At 42.7% G+C, this 23,297-nt stretch overlaps 1 protein-coding gene across 1 annotated transcript in view; it reads right to left on the reverse strand.

The window, feature by feature from the left end:
* Positions 1–4,285: 4,285 nt before the first annotated feature.
* The window catches only part of LOC147101679 (formin-binding protein 1-like), a 94,056-nt gene continuing 75,044 nt past the window's right edge, over positions 4,286–23,297 (reverse strand). The window contains exons 5-6 of the mRNA XM_085965465.1: positions 5,399–5,461; positions 4,286–4,414 (exon numbers count right to left, since the gene is read on the reverse strand). Coding sequence (XP_085821591.1) covers positions 4,301–4,414; positions 5,399–5,461 — 177 coding nt within the window. The 3' untranslated portion in view covers positions 4,286–4,300. The remainder of the gene's footprint in view (positions 4,415–5,398; positions 5,462–23,297) is intronic.

The following is a 23,297-nucleotide window of genomic DNA, read 5'->3' on the forward strand; positions in this document are numbered from 1 at the left end:
CGCGCCAAGGCTTCTTCGGCAGCACCTCCCAAACCCGCGACCTCTTCCACCGAGAAGGACAAGGGCAGCAGGCGCATGGGAACCCCACCACCTCCAAGTGCCCCTCCAAGTCACACACCATCCTGACTTAGAAGTATATCGCCGATCCTTCATCGTCGCTGGGTCAAAATCCTGGAACTCCCTCCCTAACAGCACTGTGGGAGTACCTTCACCACACGGACTGCAGCGGTTCAAGAAGGCGACTCACCACCACCTTCTCAAGGGCAGCTAGGGATGGACAATAAATGCTGGCCTCGCCAGCGACGCCCACATCCCATCAATGAATTTTTAAAAAGCTGCCTCTGAAGCGCAAACAGACTCACCGGTGGCAGCAGCGAGAGCGGCCCTGGGTGGAGACTGAGCGCGGAGACCGAGGATTTAAGGAACGGGGAGAGAGAGCGCGGCCCAGACTCACCGGCGGCAGCAGCGAGCGCGGCCCTGGGAGGAGACTGAGGAGTTAAGGAGCGGGGAGAAAGAGAGCGGCCTTGGTTGGAGACTGAGCGTGGAGACCAAGGGGTTAAGGAGCGGGGAGGGAGAGAACGGCCCAGACACACCGGCGGCAGCAGCGAGAGCGGTCCTGGGTCGAGACTGAGCGTGAAGACCGAGGAGTTAAGGAGCGGGGAGCGAGAGCGGCCCAGACACACCGGCGGCAGCAGCGAGAGCGGTCCTGGGTCGAGACTGAGCGTGAAGACCGAGGAGTTAAGGAGCGGGGAGCGAGAGCGGCCCAGACACACCGGCGGCAGCAGCGAGAGCGGTCCTGGGTCGAGACTGAGCGTGAAGACCGAGGAGTTAAGGAGCGGGGAGCGAGAGCGGCCCAGACACACCGGCGGCAGCAGCGAGAGCGGTCCTGGGTCGAGACTGAGCGTGAAGACCGAGGAGTTAAGGAGCGGGGAGCGAGAGCGGCCCAGACACACCGGCGGCAGCAGCGAGAGCGGTCCTGGGTCGAGACTGAGCGTGGAGACCGAGGAGTTAAGGAGCGGGGAGCGAGAGCGGCCCAGACACACCGGCGGCAGCAGCAAGAGCGGTCCTGGGTCGAGACTGAGCGTGAAGACCGAGGAGTTAAGGAGCGGGGAGCGAGAGCGGCCCAGACACACCGGCAGCAGCAGCGAGAGCGGTCCTGGGTCGAGACTGAGCGTGGAGACCGAGGAGTTAAGGAGCGGGGAGCGAGAGCGGCCCAGACACACCGGCGGCAGCAGCGAGAGCGGTCCTGGGTCGAGACTGAGCGTGGAGACCGAGGAGTTAAGGAGCGGGGAGCGAGAGCGGCCCAGACACACCGGCGGCAGCAGCGAGAGCGGTCCTGGGTCGAGACTGAGCGTGGAGACCGAGGAGTTAAGGAGCGGGGAGCGAGAGCGGCCCAGACACACCGGCGGCAGCAGCGACAGCGGTCCTGGGTCGAGACTGAGCGTGGAGACCGAGGAGTTAAGGAGCGGGGAGCGAGAGCGGCCCAGACACACCGGCGGCAGCAGCGAGAGCGGTCCTGGGTCGAGACTGAGCGTGGAGACCGAGGAGTTAAGGAGCGGGGAGCGAGAGCGGCCCAGACACACCGGCGGCAGCAGCAAGAGCGGTCCTGGGTCGAGACTGAGCGTGGAGACCGAGGAGTTAAGGAGCGGGGAGCGAGAGCGGCCCAGACACACCGGCGGCAGCAGCGAGAAGTAAAAAGTAATCGAAGTGTGACATCACCAGAAAGCAGGTCAGTGATTGGTTGGCGAGTATTTCTCTCTCGCTTTTTTCCAAACTTAATTTTTGTGGTTTATAGTTTCTAGGGTCTCTGTTGTGTAGCGAGGAGCGCTAGTAAACAAAGGCCCTTGAGTATATCATTTAATTGTAGTGTAATTAGTGGAATTCTCTACCACAGAAGGCAGTTGAGGCTAATTCATTAAATATATTCAAGAAGGAGTTAGATATATTTGTTAAGTCTAAAGGGATCAAGGGATATGGAGAGAAAGCAGGGTACTGAATTTGGATGATCAGCCATGATCTCATTAAATGGCGGAACAGGCTTGAGGGGCCGAATGGCCTACTCCTGCTCCTATCTTCTATGTTTCTATGGAGAAGCCCAGTAACAAAAGAGAAAAAGTAGATAGACAAAGAAAGTAAAACCATTTAGGTTCAGAAAACAAGATTCTTGCCAAGGAATGGAAAATCATTTCAATGAAATATAACTAATCAAATCTAACCCGTCTTGAAATAATATTCAAAGAATGGGGATCATTCTTTCAGAAATTTGTGCTGGATAAAGTAGAAAAATACATGATTGACTGCAGGTGTGATCCACCAGATGCACTGGATCAGACTGCTCCTTCTCCAGCAACAATTAACCATTCCAAATTCTAGGAGGTAAAACGCAGACACACACTGTACAACCTACAATCTTGGCCAACTGTGGAGACTCATTGTCAGCCTGTAACTTTCAGGTCAATGCTCACACAATGTCTGTTTCACTGACTGACATCTTACAATGGCAGCCAAAAACAAGCAAGCTTTTGCAAATAAGTACTCTGAAGGTTTATTAGGTTATTTTCAAGTGTTTTAAACCTGTAATTAAGGCAGTGTGCTGTTCTTTTGGCACAGAACAAAAATCAATTGCTTCCTTTGTACTGTGGCCTGTGCTGCGCTAATTCCTGTAATGCTGGACTGTTACCGCATCTGCTACTTAGCAATTCCTCCCTTCTTATTTCTTATGATCCCTTTAGCCTGAATTTTATTGCAGTAAATTCTAGACTCCAGCAAAAGCCCAAACTTCGCTATGTACATTTTTATGGAAACGCGTTCTATTAAGAAAATAATTAGGGTCTTTGTTCTTTAAGTATAAAGCTCAAATGTTCACGTCATTAACACCTGTAGCAGTGCTAATTTGTGCAACCAAAAAGATCAAACTAAATCCTCATTATTCACTTACTGCAGTCAAACCACTGAAATGCTTAATTATTTAAACTGTTCTGTTTCATATCGTGAATATATAACTAAATAGACTTAATACAGTAAATCCTTTTTTACACAACATCAACAAGCACATTTACAATAGGGGTTGCTGTATAGCAATCAAGAGCAGGAACCCAGGCTGTGGGCAATTGTAGCATCCTAACCGAGTTCAGCTAACTGGGACCTTGTAGGTCTGCAAGACTCAAATGGTGATTTTACCTCAATCACCGAGAGCCACATAAAACAACTTTTTTTTAAGCAAGTAAAAAGATTACCAAATATATCTACTCCACGAGAAGAGATATTTGCACTGCCACAAATCCACATGTACCTCGAACACCCATTTTGGATATCATGGCAGATACTTACTTGGACAACATCTGGCAGGTCAGTCTCCTGCCAGCTGCTAGGAAGGAGACTGACAACAGTGCCCTTTCCACTCTTGGATGTTGATCCTGACAATGCTACAAATTCAAAGCTGAAGACGAGCTGAACTTCAAGTTTGATTATGGCCATTTAATCATTCCCAGAACTCCATTATTCTCCATACTAATTATCTGAATCTATAGGCTATAGTTAGTGGGTCATTTCCCACTATCAATCATTCATAAGAACGTAAGAATTAGGAGCAGGAGTAGGCCATACAGCCTCTTGTGCCTGCTCTGCCATTCAGTAAGATCATGGCTGATCTTCGACCTCAACTCCACTTTCCTGCCCTATCCCCATATTCCTTAATTCCTCTGGAGTCCAAATATCTATCTATCTCGGCTTTGAATATACTCAATGACCGAGCATCCACAGCATTTTGGGGTAGAGAATTCCAAAGATTCACACCCATCTGAGTGAAGAAATTCCTCCTCAACTTAGTCTTAAAAGGCCGGTCCCTTATCCTGAGACTATGCCCTGTAGGTCTAGACTCTCCAGCCAGGGGAAACAATCTCCCAGCATCAACCTGTCAATCCCCCTCAGAATCTTACATGTTTCAATGAGACCACCTCTCATTCATCTGAACTCCAGAGAGTATCGGCCCAGTCTGTACACCTTGTCGCATAATGAAGATCAGCTGAACTAGAATTTGAAAATACAATTTCACCAATTAAGTAATTGTTGTGTTTCTCTTCTGCATTATCTATTATTTCAGCTGTATATGGAATGAGCAGAAAATAATTTTGAGAAAGTGATTCTTTTCTATTAATTGTTATAAAGGATTGGAAAGCATTTTCTCCAAAATTATTTCTGCTTTTCAAAAAGTAACGTTTGTCACCGAGAAACAATTTCTCAGCCGCAAGGCAAATTACTGGTCATATGACATCAACCTTGAACTGTTTATTAGCTACTTTCAACGTACCTTCTCCACATCAGCCTTAGTTACATTTAAGTCAGCATCCATTTTGTCAAAATGTTGTTGAGCCCGCTCTGCTTCTTTACAATCTCTCTCAAACCTCCTTTTGCTCTATTGGAGAACAGAACTTGGAATTAAAAGGAGTAATCCAAGTTAAGTACGGCTCTGTCAGCTTTCAATAGACGTATACCGTTTAATATTAACCATCAACAAACTGGAGAACAAAACATTTTTCTGCTTTGCATTCAACAATGCGTTTACCAATGTTACGGCATAACAGCTAACTTGGCGGGGGGGGGGGGGGGGGGGGAGAGCTGGTGAAGAGAATAGTCAGTCATCTACATTGTGACCAACAGATCTATCAATTTTCTTCTTCCTCATGACTGGTTAACGGTCATTATTTCAGCCTATGTTTTTCTCCTTTTTTAATTGGTTATTTGCTATTTTTGTCATCCACCAAATATCTCCCCAAACACATTCCACGAAAAAAAAATCTGCCCATCATACTGCAGCACAAAAATCCTGCTCTGTAATACAGCCATCATGACACTCCTCACTCAGCTCAGAGAGGGAAGCTATTGATAATAGTGTTGATTTAGGTTGTCGTGACACTTTTCTCTCCCCACTAAAAATTTATGGGAAAAATTAGGTAATGAAGAATTCTCAGTTCCTGTGTAAATTTCATTATATTAGACATAAATTCCATTGCAAAAATGAGGATGTTATATGGAAACTGACTTCTATATAGGAACTGAAAGTCTGCACCAAAATCATTCGCTCACAATTTTTAGCAGGAATAAAAAGACATTATGGCAATCCAGGCAGCCCAAATAAATGACCATAAAATGCTCTGACCAGAGGCACGAGAACCATCATGTATAATGGTTAAATTAATAGTAAAAGTTAAATGAAAGAGATGACCACTATCACTTAAGTTTCGATCCCTTTCAAAAGCAATTAAGATTTAAATCTAGCTCTTAAAGTACAGGTGTAACATAAATGAACAAGGTAATTCCCAGTAACAATCAGGAGTGATATACTGCCTAGTAATCAGGCAGCTGTTTACACTAACTACGAAATGTGGATCAGACTTACTGCGTCAAGTTGTTTCCAACAGCTTTCTATATGCTGCTGTGCCCTTCGCCCTTCTTGGAAATGCTGAAAGAGAAACGCCACATATTAATGTTTCTACAAAGCAAATGTTCTGGTTTCGAACAAGATCAATGAGCAAATGCTCTCTTTCAGCTCCCTCTATGATTCACATACTCCTTTCAGGAGTGAAAATTCATTAAAAAAAATTTAATTAATGCCAACAATTCTATAGCATAGACACTTTCAATAGATTTTTTTGTTACAGTTTTTAGTACAGTAAAGTCTTTCGAATCCGGCACCGATGGGACCGGGATGGTGACGGTTGATTAAAAATTCCTAATAACAGAGAGGTAGGCAATTTTTAACAAAAATATAAAAACCAGTGACTAACTCGGCCACCGCGGGAAACTTGGACTCAGAAAAACTAAAAATGGATGGATTCGGCAAGATTACCGGTTATCGATTTTGCCAGTTATTAAAGAATTCCGGTTAATTAGGTGCCGTTTAAACAAGAGTTTACTGTAACGAGTTACATTTTCTGATGTTCTAAAAGCGTTAAGGAGTTAAAGGAGTATCACAGAAATCACAGAAACCCCACAGTGCAGATAGAGGCCATTTTGGCCCATCGAGCCTGCACCGACACATATCCCACCCGATCCCCGTAACCCCTACACCAACACATATCCCACCCTATCCCCGTAACCCCACGTATTTAATCCCCCTAACACTAAGGGTCAATTTATCATAGCCAATCAACCTAACCCGCACATCTTTGGACTGTGGGAGGAAACCGGAGCACCCGGAGAAAACCCACGCAAACACGGGGAGAATGTGCAAACTCCACACAGACAGTCACCCGAGGCCGGATTTGAACCCGGGTCCCTGGCGCTGTGAGGCAACAGCGCTATCCACTATGCCACCGTGCTGTGGTGATATTGTTGCTATCAGAGACATGGTTGAGGGAGAGGCAGGACTGGCAGCTCAATATTCCAGGGTATAGAATCTTCAGGCGAGACAGAGGGGGGTGTAAAAGCGGAGGGGGTGTCGCAATATTAATCAAGGAGTCAATTACTGCTGTAAGGAGGGATGATATCTTAGCAGGTTCCTCTAATGAGGCCATATGGGTAGAACTTAAAAACAAAAAGGGGGCAAGCACTTTGCTGGGAGTGTACTATAGGCCCCCAAACAGTCAGGGGGAGATAGAGGAACAGATATGTAGGCAAATCTCAGAATTGTAGAAATGATAGGGTAATAACAGTAGGGGATTTCAACTTCCCCAATAGTAACTGGGATAGTCAGAGTGTGAAAGGCTTAGAGGATGCGGAATTCTTAAAGTGCATTCAGGAGAGCTTTTTGAGCCAGCATGTAGAAAATCCTACAAGAGAGGGGGTGGTACTGGACCTAATTCTAGGGAATGCAGCTGGGCAAGTGGTAGATGTATCAGTAGGAGAGCATTTTGGTGACAGTGACCATAATTCGGTGAGATTTAAGGCAGTCATGGAAAAGGACAAGGATGGACCGGAAATAAAGGTTCTAAATTGGGGGAAGGCCGATTTTCATATGACAACATAAAAAAAGTGTGTCTGGCCAAAGTGAACTGGGATCAGCTACTTGTAGGAAAATCCACATCAGAACAGTGGGAGTCTTTCAGAAAGGAAATAGAGAGTGTACAATGTCAACATGTTCCCGTAAAGGTCAAGGGTGGGACCAACAAGCCCAGGGAACCCTGGGTGTCAAGGGATATACAAGAATGGATTAGGAAAATAAGGGAGGCTTTTGGCAAATACAAAGGACTAAACACAGTGGAAGCCCCAGAGGAGCATAGAAATTGCAGGGGGGTACTTAAAAAAGAAATTAGGAGAGCGAAGAGGGGGCATGAAAAAACACTGGCGGGCAAAATAAAGGAAAATCCCAAGGTGTTTTATAAGTATATTAAGGGCAAGAGGATAACCAGGGAAAGAGTAGGGCCCATTAGGGACCAAAGCAGCAATCTGTGTGTAGAGCCGGAAGACGTAGCTGAGGTTTTAAATGAATGTTTTGCATCTGTGTTCACTATGGAGAAGGACGATGTAGGCATAGAAATCAGGTTGGGGGATATACTTGAGTAAATCAGTATTGAGAGGGAGGAGGTACTAGCAGTTTTAGTGGGCTCAAAAGTAGATAAATCCCCAGGCCCAGACGAGATGTATCCCAGGCTGCTGTGTGAGGCAAGGGAGGAGATTGCAGGGGCACTGACACCAATTTTCAGATCCTCTCTGGCCACAGGGGAGCTGCCAAAGGACTGGAGGACAGCTAACGTAGTACCATTATTCAAGAAGGGTAGTAGGGATAAACCAGGGAATTACAGGCCAGTGAGCCTAACATCAGTGGTAGAGAAATTATTGGAAAAAATTCTGAGCGACAGAATTAGTCTCCACTTGGAGAGGCAAGGATTAATCAAGGATAGTCAGCATAGCTGTGTCAGGGGGAGGTCATGTCTAACCAATTTGATTGAATTTCGAAGGGGTGACTAGGTACATGAATGAGGGTAGTGCAGTTGATGTAGTCTACATGGACTTTAGTAAAGCTTTTGACAAGTCCCGCATGGGAGACTGGTCAAGAAGGTAAGAGCCCACGGGGTCCAGGGCAATTTGGCACATTGGATCCAAAATTGGTTTAGTGGCAGGAGGCAGAGGGTGATGGTCGAAGGTTGTTTTTGTGACTGGAAGCCTGTGTCCAGTGGTGTACTGCAGGGATTGGTGCTGGGTCCTTTGCTGTTTGTAGTGTACGTTAACGAATTAGATATGAATGTAGGAGGTATGATCAGTAAGTTTGCAGATGACACGAAAATTGGTGGCGTGGTAAATAGCGAGGAGGGAAGCCTCAGGCTACAGGACAATAGATGGGTTGGTCAGATGGGCAGAACAGTGGCAAATGGAATTTAACCCTGAAAAGTGTGAGGTGATGCATTTTGGGAGGACTAACAAGGCAAGGGAATACACAATGAATGGTAGGACTCTAGGAAGGACAGAGGATCAGAGGGACCTTGGTGTGCATGTACATAGATCCCTGAAGGCAGCAGGACAGGTAGATAAGGTGGTTAAAAAGGCATATGGGATACTTATATTCTATGCCTCGGCTAATGAAGGCAAGAGCAGGGAGGTTATGATGGAGCTGTACAAAACGCTAGTTAGGCCACAGCTGGAATACTGTGTGCAATTCTGGTCGCCACACTATAGGAAGGATGTGATTGCATTGGAGAGGGTGCAGGGGAGATTCACAAGGATGTTACCTGGGCTGGAGCGCTTCAGATATGAAGAGAGACTTGTCAGGCTGGGGTTGTTTTCCTTAGAGCAGAGAAGGCTGAGGGGGGACCTGATTGGGGTGTACAAAATTATGAGGGGCATAGATAGGGTAGATAGAAAGGAACTTTTCCCCTTAGCAGAGGGGTCAATAACCAGGGGGCATAATTTCCAGGTAAGGGGCAGGAGGTTTAGAGGGGATTTGAGGAAAAACTTTTCATCCCAGAACCCTCTTTTGTTGGAATCTGGAAGTCACTGCCTGAAAGGGTGGTAGAGGCAGGAACCCTCACAACAATCAAGAAGCATTTAGATGAGCACTTGAAACGCCACAGCATACAAGGCTACGGACCAAGTGCTGGAAAATGGGATTAGAATAGACAGGGCTTAATGGCCGGCGTGGACACGATGGGCCAAAGGGCCTCTTTCTGCACTGTATGACTATGACTCTACGTTAATGGGGATTAAAGCCTTTTTTTAAAAAAAAATCACTGAACCTTCTTTCACTTTTAAATTTTCACATGAAAAATGTCTATAAATTTCTAATGATTGTAGAATACAAGTCTGAAATATATTCTATTTTTAAAAAGAGTAGGTGAGTTCTTGATCTCAACTGGGTTGTCAGCAAAATGCATTGAGTAAAGGAATAGCAATTCCCATACAAGGAAGAAAAAGTAAATCAAAGTGAGTGTCAACTAGCATACACATTTAGGTGGCTTTTTTTTTTAAACAGAACAGCACTCTCGGACATATGGGAGCAGGTTGCTGGCTCACCGCTTGGCTAGAGGAATCGCAAAGAAAGCAAATTCCTCAGCAACTCCAGCATGGTTAAGGCAAAAAATAGCTCAGCAACTTGCAAACTGCCTCAAAAATTTATTTATTTAATGCCATGCAATGGCACTTTACACCATTGAAAACTGTGAGCATTTCTAGGCCAAAATTCTTGAAAATGCACTGCATTAATAAAATGCCCCAATTGTTTGAGTTCAGGCATTCATCCAGTAACAACTGAGCAAAATGTAACTTTGGAGAATTACAGCTGAAAGAAAAACACTCAAATATTTGATAACAAGTGACAAGTCTACTCATGTCCAAGCTGTAGACTTCTCTACTACGGACACTCTTACAGACAATACAGTAAACTTTCGATTTACCGGCACCTAAATAACCAGAAATCTCGGTTAACCGGCAAAATTCAGGAGTAGGTTCAGGTAACTTTTATGACTCCATTTGTTGCTGTGCAAGGGTGTGGCTGCAGCTGTTGCTAAGCTACAGAGACGCTTGCAACTTGTGCCCATTGTTCTGAAGCAGACAGGGTTTGTTGCTTTATACGGAGCTCAGCTCCGTATCTTTTACTATAGCGTTCGGTTATCCAGAATTTTTGATGATCCGGCACCACGTCGGTCCCGTCTGTGCCGGATAAAAAAAAGTTTCCTGTAGTTTTTAAATCAAGCAAATATGGAATATTTGCATTTCTAACAAACTGAAGGCTGACAATTGTAATTTGTCTCTATGGAGGAGTTCATATTCTTTGCAATGACTTGGGGTATCTCGAGTAGACCCTTAAGACAATGCCTTCCTAAAAGTCCTATAACAAAAATATCAAATGTAATGGGGTCCCATAGAAGAGGGTGGCGGTATGGCCACCATGCCCCATATCTTTTGGACCTGTATCTAACACAAAGATTCTGCAGCTGATCCACCATTAACAGATCAGTAAAGGTGACAAGATTGGCAACTAGACTAAATGTAGACTCGATTTTGGTTTTTCCTTCTTGCAGCATGTAGTTTCTTTCTGGCGATGAGCAGCTCTTCTTGCAAGAACAAGACATACACATACTTTGAAAGCTAGCCTAGTCAGAAAATATTATTTAGCTCCTCAATCTGGTTCACAATAGGTTTACCAATGTGTCCTCTGAATACTGCCCGTCTTTAAGGCGCCAGCAGAGCTGGCAGGCATCTAGTTCACGTGCGTATGAGAGGAGGTATTACTTGCTTGACTTTTGTTTTTTTTAAGCAAGTTGTTGCTAAGTTTCTAGGCTGAAAATTTGGTTTTCATATTGCTGTTATTTTTGGCCCAGACTACGATTTTGCAATAACAGGATACACATCACTTTCATTACATCCTACATTACAACAGTGACTACGCTTCAAAAAATACCTCAGTGGCTATAAAGCGCTTTGGTATGCCCTGAGGTCACGAAAGACACTATATAAATGCAAGTCTTTATTCTTTATGACTGTTTGCTACACAAAATTTGTACTTTGTGAATCATTACTGTCCATTGTCTTAAATATTTGTAAACGAACATTTGAAAAAGAACAATCTTCTTGAAGTGATGCTGGATGTATAATAGTGCAAGGGTGGTAAAGTCAGCTTTTTCTTTTAAATGTTTCAATCTTAAAAGTACTAATGGCAAGTGGCCGCAGCCCTGACAGTTGAACAATGACGAACATTCACAAAAAATGAGATAGTCAAGCCTTGAAGTATAGCACCATTATAATAAGGCTCACTGATAGAGGGCTATTTTGCGGTAAAGCTATTGGACCTTGTCTCCCGACTCTAATGCAAGGTCGTGGAACATCACTCCAGTGTGAACTTCATTATATTGTGCAGCTTACTTAGATCACAGCACTCAGTTGTGCTTTTGCATTTTTTGTTCGTTCTTCTGAATTTTTCCATTGCCACTTCTCCCCATCCGATGGTTGCTGGCGTATAGTGCCACAGGTGGCAGCAGTTTTGCCAAATGGCTATTCTTCATCTGTGAGCCAAGACAGATGTCGATTTGACAGTAGTATAGAGCAGCACAACCGAACCTAATCCTGTCTCCCCCTGCCATCCACAAGTGGAACACTTTCCAGCTAAGGTTACTGGATAGTTATCAGGAATGGGGATTCGGGCTGATTTCTCCCCTCCTTAGCCTAGGGGTGTTGTGTGGCACCCCAAGTGCTCTCCTGACTAAGGACAACTAACTCAGCATAGATTGGGAATTGAACCTGGGAGCCTTTGGTCCATGTGGCTTACTGCAATCTATTAGGTCATCAGTGGAACTTTTTTAAAATTTTTTAATTGCCATGGTCTTAACATTAATTAATACATTTTACATAAATAATCCCATAAACATCCAGACATGGAGCTATAGTTGCTTTTGAAATACAATTGTGTTTATTTCATTACAATGCTTCTGTTTCACTTGCTCTATTGCTTCCTAATATTGTTTCAATATATATGTATGTGTCTATGAGATACTTGTCAAAAGGTTATCTTCATAAATTATCCCTGATGATAACTGGTATTTAGATAGCAGCTTCCACGATCTCAGGATGTCCCAAAGCGCTTTACAGCAAATTGCGCACAGCAAGGTCCCACAAACAGCAATGAGATGAATGACTAGGTAATCTGTTTTAGTGATGTTGGATGAGGGATAAATGTTGCCTAGGACAGCAGGAGAATTCCCCCACTTTTCTTCAAAAAATGCTACATCTATCTGAGAGCAGACATCTTTAGCATCTCATCCAAAAGACCGCACCTTTGAAAGTGCAGCACTCCCTCAGTACTGTACTGAAGTGTAAGCCTAGATTATGTGCTAAAGTCTCTGGAGTGGGGCTTTTACATCTGTTACAATCATTAATACTATAATTCACAGTAATATGAAGCGTCAACTCGATATCTAATTTGTGCTGAAAATCTGTATAGTTCTATAAGCTGTAAGACATTCAGTCTTCAAAGGGTTAAATGACCTACTATCTGAGACTCCGTGGCTAATTTAGCAGTAATATTCCATTACAAATTATGCTATTATAAATTAAATCATTGAAAAAAAATCTTGAAAGTTATGGACAGTGAAAGAAAGCTAGCTACTGAAATTTTAAAAAAACTTTCAGGTTTTAGTAAATTTTCCAGTTTTCTTCCACCAATGTTCTCCTCCCCACAGCTGAAGCAGTTCACTTGTTGGGCTATTTTTCCACAGGTGCCAGTTCTTTTCTGGTACCATGCCTTTGTGGCCGCCATTTGTGTGTGAGCTTCAACAGTAGCTGTTGGCAAATAATTTGACCACGGGGAGCATCACAGCCAAGACGAAACCTGTCTTTAATTAGGCATCCACACACACATTTCCAGCAAGTGTTCACTGGCTGATTTATGTCTTCACTAATCCAAGGGTGCTGAGGCCACTTATTGCGATTCTGCTGCTGTCCCAGCAACAGTTAACAGGGATTAATGGAAGGCTCAGCTACTCACTGAACCACCAAGAGAAGTGGCCATTTAAAAAAGTGAATATTAATCAATAAAGACATGATCATCTACAAAACGGCCAACAGGTACAAAAACAAAACTTGATTTGTTATTTATAAGAGCTTAAATGTGCAAGGATGTGACAACAGTTTGGGGTTGAATTGGCTTGATGGGTATTTTGATTTTTTTTGTTTGTTTGGCATTTGGCTTCAGGTTTTGATAAAGCGCTCGCTTAAACTAAAAGTTACTTTTATCACTCCATGGCATTTTATCAGATTTTATTTATGTGTCCTTAAACATATCTTTAACTTCTGTGAAGATAAAGAGTCTGAGAAAAAGAAAGGCATAGCCTTTTTATTTGTTTGATTTTGGATTTTGATTGTACAGGAAACTTTTTTTTATCCGGCACGGACGGGACCGACGTGGTGCCAGTTCATCAAAAATTCCGGATAACCGAACACTATAGTAAAAGATACGGAGCTGACAGCTCCGTATAAAGCAACAAACCTGTTGTGTAGAACAATGGCCACAAGTTCCAAGCGTCTCTGTAGCTTAGCAACGGCTGCAGCCACACCCTTGCACAGCAACAAATGGAGGAAGTCAAGTACAATATGAAGTAAAACCTACTCCTGAATTTTGCTGGTTAACCGAGATTACCGGTTATTTAGGTGCCGGTAAATCGAAAGTTTCTTGTAGTGAGAAATGGTAACAACCGTGTCCAAACAAACCACAGGAGATCCAGTTCAATAAAATACCTTATTTACGCTCAGGCCTGAAGCTAAAATGCAAGGCTGAGCATTCAAAGAAACCACCTTCTCCTGATGGAGCCATCTTATTATTATTACCGTAGTGCAGAGAAAACAAAAATGACTCACCTCTTATTTGAAGAAAACACAAAATGCTAGAAATGCATAGCAGGTCATGTAACATTTGAAAGAGAATGGCAAATTAACATTTCGGGTGGCGGTTTTGATGTTGCTGTGCATTTTTAGCTTTTTGTGCTTCATATTTCAGAATTTCAGCAGGCTTTAACTACTTCTGTGTCAAACTTACCTTCTCTTCTGCCCATATTAAAATTGACATACATTTTTTTTAACTGCAGATACACCAGTTGTATGCAAATGCAAGTTCTTTTTTTCTGTGCACATACACTGTGTATTAGGACATGTGCAGACTTTAAAAAACAAACTATAATTTTTGTTTTACAGATTCAGAAGTCTTGCATACGATTCAAGGTTAGAAACAGATACAATCACAAAGTGGGAGGTTGAACAGTTGATCATTGGTAGCTACTGAGATCAGTTAAATGCAGAGTGTAGATTAAACCTGGAACCTTTGTCTGTATGGCTCAGCTACTAAAATTGGACAAATGCACAGGCACTGGGGGAACCCATGGTGAGTATGCTTTATTCCAAAAAGCCAAAATCTAATACGACCATAGCTACAAACACTAAACTATCCCAATTATTTTGTTGACTAAAATACTTTTTGGAATTCTAAAATAAGGTACAACTAGCCAAAGAATTTTGAAAATTGTCAATAGTAATTTAACCGCCCATAATTTACCGTAAGAAAAGGCATACATCAAAAATGGTCAATGGTTAAGATAAATCATGCAATTTATGTTTAAAATTATGGAGTCACATCTCAGTTACCCATGGTGCAATTATTTATCATGGGATGGAAAATTCTACATCAGTTTCCCCAGTTAAACAGTGATTAACAAGCAGCACATTGCACTTAGATTCTACATGGTTGCTGTGCGCCGACAAAAACAGTAGGCCTAGCTCAATGAACTATTAAAAGCTTATCAGCTCCCCTGATAAGCCCCACAATGGCCTTATCCACAAGTATTCATTTTAAAAATACAGCTCTATTGACTTTTCACTCCAGATTGTTCATACGGACGTCAAGATGATCAGCTCTGGGGTTGACATACCCTCTTGCTACTAAAGCTGCTTTTATAATCAGATATGGTAGTGAAGTATTTATAGTACTAGATGAGCAACTCAGCGATCATGAGTTCATGGCAATTTGTGCTGCAACAGACAAGTGATCATGAAACCTGCTGGATTGTCGTAAAAACTCAACTGGTTCACCGCTAGCCTTCAGGAAGGGAGCTTCCAACTCCGACCTGGTCTGGCCTACGTGCCATTAGTCCCTACCTGATTGGCTTGTTCAGATATTATAATTCACTGAGTTGTAAACAATCATACTGACTCCTGATACACAAAGCAAAGTAAATTGCTGGGATTTGCCAAGGCTGACAACTGGGAAGACTTCAGAATACAATAAAAACAGAAAATGCTGGAAATACTCAAGTCAAGGGATATGGAAATCGGGTGGGAAAGTGGAGTTGAGGTCAAAGATCAGCTATGATCTTAGTGAATGGTGGAGCAGGCTCGAGGGGCCGTATGGCCTACTTCTGCTCCTAATTCTTATGTTCACAACTTTGTTTATCTCTCCACAGATGTTGCCTGACCGGCTGGATATTTCCAGCATTTTATTTTTATTCCAGATTTCCAGCATCTGCAGTGTTTTGCTTTTGTTTCAGAATACAATCGTGTGGCAATTTTCCAGCTTACTTATGAATTTAATGTAATAGACAATCTCTCAATTGCACACAAACCACAGATAAAATTGCATGCTTTACACTTGCATAGTGCAACACTTTCAACTGTATCAAGCAAATATTTATAGGTTTTTAATTCATTATTCAACAGGATGTGTAACTGTGTGTGTATACTGCAAACAGAATCTATATTTAACCATGGTTCGTATGTAGCCCTATCAACCCTTTAAAGAGTCAAAACTGGTTACAGAGAAGCAAGACCTCCTGAAGATTCTGTGGAGAGAAACTGTTTATTTTGTTCTGATGTTAGTTTTTATAGACCCTTCTAAAAACCCACCTTGTGGACTAAACTTTTGGTCACCACTCTTAATATCTCCTTTGTGGTTCATTTTTTTCTTATGCCTCTGAGAGTGCCTTTGGCCATTTTTTCTATGTTAAATGAGCTATATAATTGCAAATTGTTGTTGTAAAAGTACCAGAATCAGGCATGAATTGATTTGAATCTAGTATCGATTTATAAAGTTGTACTTAAGTTTATGCAGAGGTGGCACATAGGTACTTAAGCAAAACCTCACAAACTGTTACAGGCCCTGGTCCAGAATGGCCCCTGGGCAATGCTACATTACCAGATATTGTGTGTACATTCTGGCTCGTAGAGAGCAAGGGCTCGCTTACAGGAGTAGTCTTCGATGTTGAGCACAAGAGAAAAGCTTAAAAACATAGGAGTTGAAAATATTGCAAGTTCCCTTTTCATCAGCACCTCTCCAAATAACTCTTGATTTCTATTTTGTGTAACCTGTAGAGTGTATAACAACCTGAATGTAAACTTTTAAGATAGATCTCTGCAGGTGGAAATAGTATGAACTGAGGGAAACAACTGGTTAATGGACCATCTCAACACACAGAATCACAATTTGTGTCTGTCCTTCTCTTAACCTTATCAGATAACAGCTCTCTTCTGTCCATAGCTATACATATTGTAAGAATTTTACAGGTGCTGCAACACTTTTTTTTTTTTTTTAGTGTGGATGAAGTTGTAGCATAGAAGTTAATCTGAAGCAAATTAATCTCATACTGTTGGCTCGCCCTCGTGTTAACCGTGGCTCAGTGGCTAGCACTCTCACCACTCAGAAGGTTGTGTGTTTAAGTCCCACTCCAGAGACTTGAGCACAAAAATCTAGACTGACACTCCAGTGCAGTACTGGGGGAGAGCTGCACTGTCGGAGGGGTCATCTTTTGGATGAGACGTTAAACCAAGGCCCTGTCTGCTCTCAGGTAAACGTAAAAGATCCCAAGGCATTATTTCGAAGTAGTGCAGGGGAGTTATCCCTGTTGTGCTGGCCAATATTTATCCCTCAATCAACATCTCTAAAAACAGATTATCTGGTCATTATCACATTGCTGTTTGTGGGACTTGCTGTATGCAAATTGCCTGCCACGTTTCCTACATTACAACAGTGACTACACTTCAAAAAGTACTTAATTGGCTGTAAAGTGCTTTGGGACGTCCCAAGGTCGTGAAAGGCACTGTAGAAAATGCAAGTCGTTGTTTTCTTCCATGTGGTATGACAGAAAGCATATTATTCCCATCATAGTAGCTTTGTGCTTTATGCTGTTACAGCTATCAGCTTTCTCAACCATGGGTTCTTATATCATGTGAGTTTCTTCCTGAGACGCTAACTTCCTGAGTAAACATTTTCTGTTTCCTTTGGTTTCCTTCCTACAGATGGATATTGCTTGGACTGTCAGCTCCTGAACCTGACACTTAACTGTTGCGCCATTTTCTAGAGATTTCAAGAATTTGGAATTTTAACTCACTAGATGATTATCTTCCCATTTTGCTAGTTTCAAAAGAAGCTTTCCAACTATCAAATTTATCTAATTTTAACACAACCTGGTTCCAGTTCAGTATATTCACCAGGCACTTCTATGTGCTGTCCCATTATTACGATTCCATTTGACGTTGTATTCGATCAGAAAGTGGGTCAGAAGTCAATGTGGTGACAGCTCAAGACCCACAAAAGTCAGTCTCCATTACTGCCTGAACAAGATTACTAAGTGCTCTTGAACATCTTCATGCAACTGAAAGTTTGAGAATGACATGTACGCTGTCAGCTGCACTTCCGACAAGGTAAAAGAGCCAAGATAGTCTGTGACTGTGATTTTATTTTCTTCAGATCCCAGTTTTTGCTCCAAGTCAGTCAAAGCTAGAGTAAAATGCAAGCATCTTTCAATTCCTTTGCTCTTTACTGACTGCTTTTTGAAAAGAATTAACCAACACTCACCACCAACACTTATGTTTCTAGCAGGGGAATAAAATTATGGAAAAGAAAATGGTGAGTAAAAGGGAAGGAATTAGGCAGCACAGTATTTTCATGGCAATGAATTGCTATTAATTTCCTTTACATTACTTCTGCGCTCCTGTTCCATTCTTATGAAGGCTGCAACTACCAAAAGCAACAGCAGCTTTTAGAATGTTATGATCACAATCTATTGGCAGGACAGAAATCTGCCTACATATAATGCCTGCATGTGAATAGCATATATGATAGACTACTTGGGTTGGGCAGATCTACTGCCTCATCATTTTCTCAGACAAGAGACAGTCACTGCCAAAAGTTGGTCCTGGTGTCTGGAGACCTCAGAAAACTGTATTTCCTGATTCGCTAAATGGAATTTTAACAAAAAAAAGAGAATTCTCAACGGCTGATCATTTGTGGATCAACTCCTGCTGGGATGCCATGGGTGCCTGTCATTATCCATTATTTTATTCAAGTGGCTATTCTTTATATGTAACAGGGCAATTTGTTTAAGAACATCATCACACCTGACTGAATCTAGTCGTCATTCGATGTCAATGTGCACTTACTTTCCAATAGGGGTCAGAAGTGGAAACCTGGACTGCTTTGCTCTCTTTGACCCACGGCCACTCATGCCAATGATAGCTCAATTGTGATCAGCTAGATTAGCATACACCAAGAATCCAACCTGGGACGTTCTGGTCTGAATGACTCACTAGCTGAACCATTGCGAGAGCTATGTTTCATATGTTCTTAGTATGTTTGTGACCATGTTTTCAGTCATTTGTCCACCGCTTACACTTCTGATTGGTTTGCATTTCTCTTCTGTGAGGCAGCTTAGGACATCTTCTACATTAGAAGTGCTATACGAATACAAACTATTGTGTGGCCTCGTTGTAAACCACCTCTTTCTAACTAATTTGATTTGCTCTGCACAAAGATACTAAGTAAATAAAAGAGGACAGCAACAATAACTGACATTTATATTGCACCTTGAATGTAGAAAATGTCCCATTATACTTCAATAGAAGCAGGAGGAAAACAGACACTGAACCAAAGGAGGAGAGATTAGGAAGGGTGGCCAAAAGTTTGGCCAAATAGATGGGTTTTAAAGAGGGTCTTAGAAGAAAAAAGGGGAGGTGGAGAGGCAGAGGAGTTTAGGGGGGGGAATTGCAGAGAGTGGGACCTAGGCTTATGAAAATTGCCAATTAGGGGTAAAAGGATGGTGGGAGGGGTAGATGAGAGTTAGCAGAATGCAGAGTACAGGGGTTGGGGGTTCTAGCACTGGAAGAGGTTATACATAGATACATAGAGATAGGAACAGGAGTAGGCCATTCGGCCCTTCGAGCCTGCTCCGCCATTCAATGAGATCATGGCTGATCTTCGTCTGAGATCATAGCTGATCTTACCAGTTCAGTACCCCGTCCCCGCCTTTTCTCCGTAACCCTTAATCCCCTTAGCCTTCAGAAATATATCCAATTCTCTCTTGAAAATATTTATTGAATTAGCCTTCACAGCCCTCTGTGGCAGGGAATTCCACAGGCTCACCACTCTTTGAGTGAAGAAATTCTTCCTCATCTCTGTTTTAAATGATTTGCCCGCTATTTTTAGACTGTGGCCCCTGGTTCTGTGCTCCCCGGCCATTGGAAACATTCTCTCTGAATTCAGCCTGTCCAGGCCTGCCATAATTTTATATGTTTCGATGAGATCCCCTCTCAATCTTCTAAACTCCAGTGAGTACAAGCCCAAACTATTTAATCTCTCTTCGTAGGTCATTCCCGCCATTCCAGGTATCAGCCTGGTGAATCGCCGTTGCACTCTTTCCATGGCAAGAACATCCTTCCGCAGATGGGGCGACCAAAACTGTACACAATACTCCAGATGCGGTCTCACCAGCACCTTGTACAGCTGTAGTAAGGTATCCCTATTCCTATACTCGAACCCCCTTGATATGAAGGCCAACATACCATTTGCCTTCTTAATCGCCTGTTGCACCTGCATGCTCTCCTTCAGTGACTGGTGCACAAGAACACCCAGGTCCCTCTGCACTTCCCCATCTCCCAATCTATTGCCATTTAGATAATAATCTACCCTCCTGTTTTTACCCCCAAAGTGGATAACCTCGCATTTATCCACATTATAGTGCATCTGCCACGTATCCGCCCATTCCCCCAACCTGTCCAAATCACACTGTAGCCTCCTGACATCCTCATCAGAGCCCACCCCTCCTCCTAGTTTAGTGTCGTCAGCGAATTTGGAAATATTGCATCCAATTCCCTGATCCAGATCATTTATATATATTGTGAACAGCTGGGGTCCCAGGACAGATCCTTGCGGCACCCCGCTGGTCACTGCCTGCCACTCCGAAAACGAGCCGTTTATTCCAACTCTCTGTTTTCTATCCGCCAGCCAGTTCTCTATCCACGTTAATACTTTGCCCCCAATCCCATGAGCCTTAATTTTGCATGATAATCTTTTGTGTGGAACCTTATCGAAGGCTTTCTGGAAGTCAAGGTACACCACATCCACTGGCTCTCCCCCATCTATTCTACCAGTTACCTCCTCAAAAAATTCCAGCAGATTAGTCAAACACGATTTACCCTTTGTAAATCCATGTTGACTCTGTCCGATCCTTTCCCCATTTGTCAAGTGCTCCGCTATTTTATCCTTAATAATGGACTCTAGCATTTTGCCCACAACCGATGTAAGGCTTACTGGTCTATAATTCCCTGCTTTCTCTCTACCCCCCTTTTTAAATATTGGGGTAACATTAGCTACCCTCCAATCCACGGGTACTGTTCCCGAGTCAATGGAGTTCCGGAAGATGATCCTTAGAGCATCTGCTATCTCCAGGGCCACCTCCTTAAGTACCCTAGGATGTAGTTTATCAGGCCCCGGGGATTTGTCGGCCTTCAGTCCCCTCAACTTACCCAACACCATATCCCTAGAGATACTAATTTCTGTCAGCTCCTCCCTCTCATTAGTCCCTATGTTTGCCGATATTCCTGGGAGGTTATTTGTGTCCTCCTTTGTGAATACAGAACCAAAGTATGAGTTTAATTGGTCTGCCATTTCCTTATTCTCCATTATATATTCTCCCGAATCGGACTGCAAGGGACCGACTTGGGATTTTACCAGTCTTTTCCTCCTGATATACCGATAAAAGCTTTTGCAGTCTGTCTTTATGTTTGCTGCAAGTTTACTTTCGTATTCTATTTTCCCCTTCCTGATTAATCCCTTTGTCCTCTTTTGCTGTATCCTGTACTGCCCCCAATCTTCCGGTCTGGTGCTTTTTTTTGCCAGTTGATATGCCCTTTTTTTTGATTTTATGCTGTCCCTAATTTCCCTCGTTATCCACGGTTGAGTCACCTTTTTAGGTTTATTTTTATGCCAAACCGGTATAAACATGTTCTGGAATTCTTCCATTCTATCTTTGAATGCTTGCCATTGTCTATCCACTGTCAATCCCCCCAGAAACACCACCCAATCAATCTTACCCAATTCCCGTCTCATACCCTCGTAATTCCCTTTATTTAAGTTCTGGACCTTAGTCTCTGATTCAATTTCCTCACTCTCCATCTCGACTGAGAGCTCGATCATATTATGATCGCTCTGACCCAAGGGGCCTCGTACAAGAAGATTGCTGATAAGTCCCTTCTCATTGCACAATACCCAGTCTAAAATGGCCTGATCTCGAGTCGGCTCCTCGACATATTGGTCCAGATAACCGTCCCGAAAACATTCCAGGAATTCCTCCTCCTCAGAATTTTTACTAATTTGGGTAGTCCAATCAATATGTAAATTAAAGTCACCCATGATGACAGCTGTGCTCTTATCGCACGCTTCTCTAATTTCCCTTTTTATGCCTTCCCTCACCTCCATATTACTATTTGGAGGCCTATATATCACACCCACTAACGTTTTCCTCCCCTTGCTATTTCTCATTTCTACCCATACAGATTCCGTTTCATCCGAGTTAATATCCTTCCTTTCCATTGCATTAATCCCCTCCTTTACCAGCAATGCTACCCCACCTCCCCTACCTTTTTGCCGATCCTTCCTAAATATTGTATATCCCTGGATGTTAAGTTCCCAGCCTTGCCCACCCTGCAGCCACGTTTCTGTAATCCCAATCAAATCATACTTGTTTACCTCTATTTCCACAACTAATTCATCCACCTTGTTCCTAATGCTTCTAGCATTAAGATACAAAGCCTTCAGGCTTGCTTTTTTCACACTCTCATTATGAATTAGTTTGGCCCTTTGTGTTTCTCTCCTTTGCTTATTGCTTCTCACCTTTCTACCATCTATTTCTGACTTCATATGACTTCCCTCTTTTCCACTACCTAGGTTCCCATCCCCCTGCCAAAGAGATAGGGAGGGGCAAGGCTATGCAGCAATTTAAAGACAAGGTCAAGAATGTTAGATTTGAGGTGTTGAAGGACCAGGTACTAATGTAGATTTGTGAGAATGGCAGTTATGAGCAAGCAGAATTTATTCTGGACGGTAGTGTTTTGGAGTTTATGGTGAATTAAAATGGGAGGCCAATAAGGAGGGTATTGATGTAATTAAGTATGGAGCAGATGAAGCAAGTACCTTATTGTATAAGGGGGAGCCCAAATCTCTCCCAAAAAAAATGACACAATCAATCCGTGTAAGAAATCAATAATTTTTTTTTACATTTTCCTTGATGCAAAAACTATTTTCATCTACTTATCTCCAAAAATAGCATCTCAAATGGCTGCAAATCTTCACTGTAGTACCGGACTTCAAATCTTTGAAAACACAACTTCAGTTGGTGCCAAATGCTGAGCAGCAGTCCACTTATTGTTCTATTTATAGTGCACTGAACTGTAACTATCAAAACCACCTTGTGTAAACATTAAGCATGTTTGAATGCAATGCCATGCATGTATATGCTACTCAAGTACTTAGCATAACAAAATGCTGTGTATGTAGTGCAAGAGATACTGCCAACCCTATGAGAAATGAAACCCTACCAGTTCTTAAACATTAACTTTTCCTTTAAAGATTAGAATTAAATGTATTCCAAAAGTACTTATCCAAAAGAAAAGATCTCTCTACTTTGTATTTATTTATTATTGAAGAAATTTGCAGAAAATCAGTTTTTAGATAAGAGTTCAAAAAAAACAATTGATGACTGGTAAAAAAAAATGTCAACCGTTGAATGGTTAATGCGCACTGGAGCTCTCGAGAGACAGTCTTGGCATCATTTAAAGAAGAGTAGGAGTCACTCGCATCACGTGGCAATCTGCAATGCAGTCTACTTACTGTAATGTGATTTTAGCACACAATAACATCCTTGTCTCAAGGCCATCGGTACCAAATACTCTAACTGCTACATGTCTTCATCTCTGAAAAGCTGGAATTGGGGGTCTCTGCCCTTCAACAATGGGGGAGAACTTGCAATGGAGAAGCAGCCTTTTACATTTTAAATATATGTACAGACAACCAACCAGATATTTGGTTGTTAACTGGTTAGCTGAACTACGAATTA

This window comes from Somniosus microcephalus, chromosome 23, assembly GCF_052327205.1.
Source record: "Somniosus microcephalus isolate GS21.2 chromosome 23, FLI_Smic_1.0, whole genome shotgun sequence".
Taxonomy (NCBI): domain Eukaryota; kingdom Metazoa; phylum Chordata; class Chondrichthyes; order Squaliformes; family Somniosidae; genus Somniosus; species Somniosus microcephalus.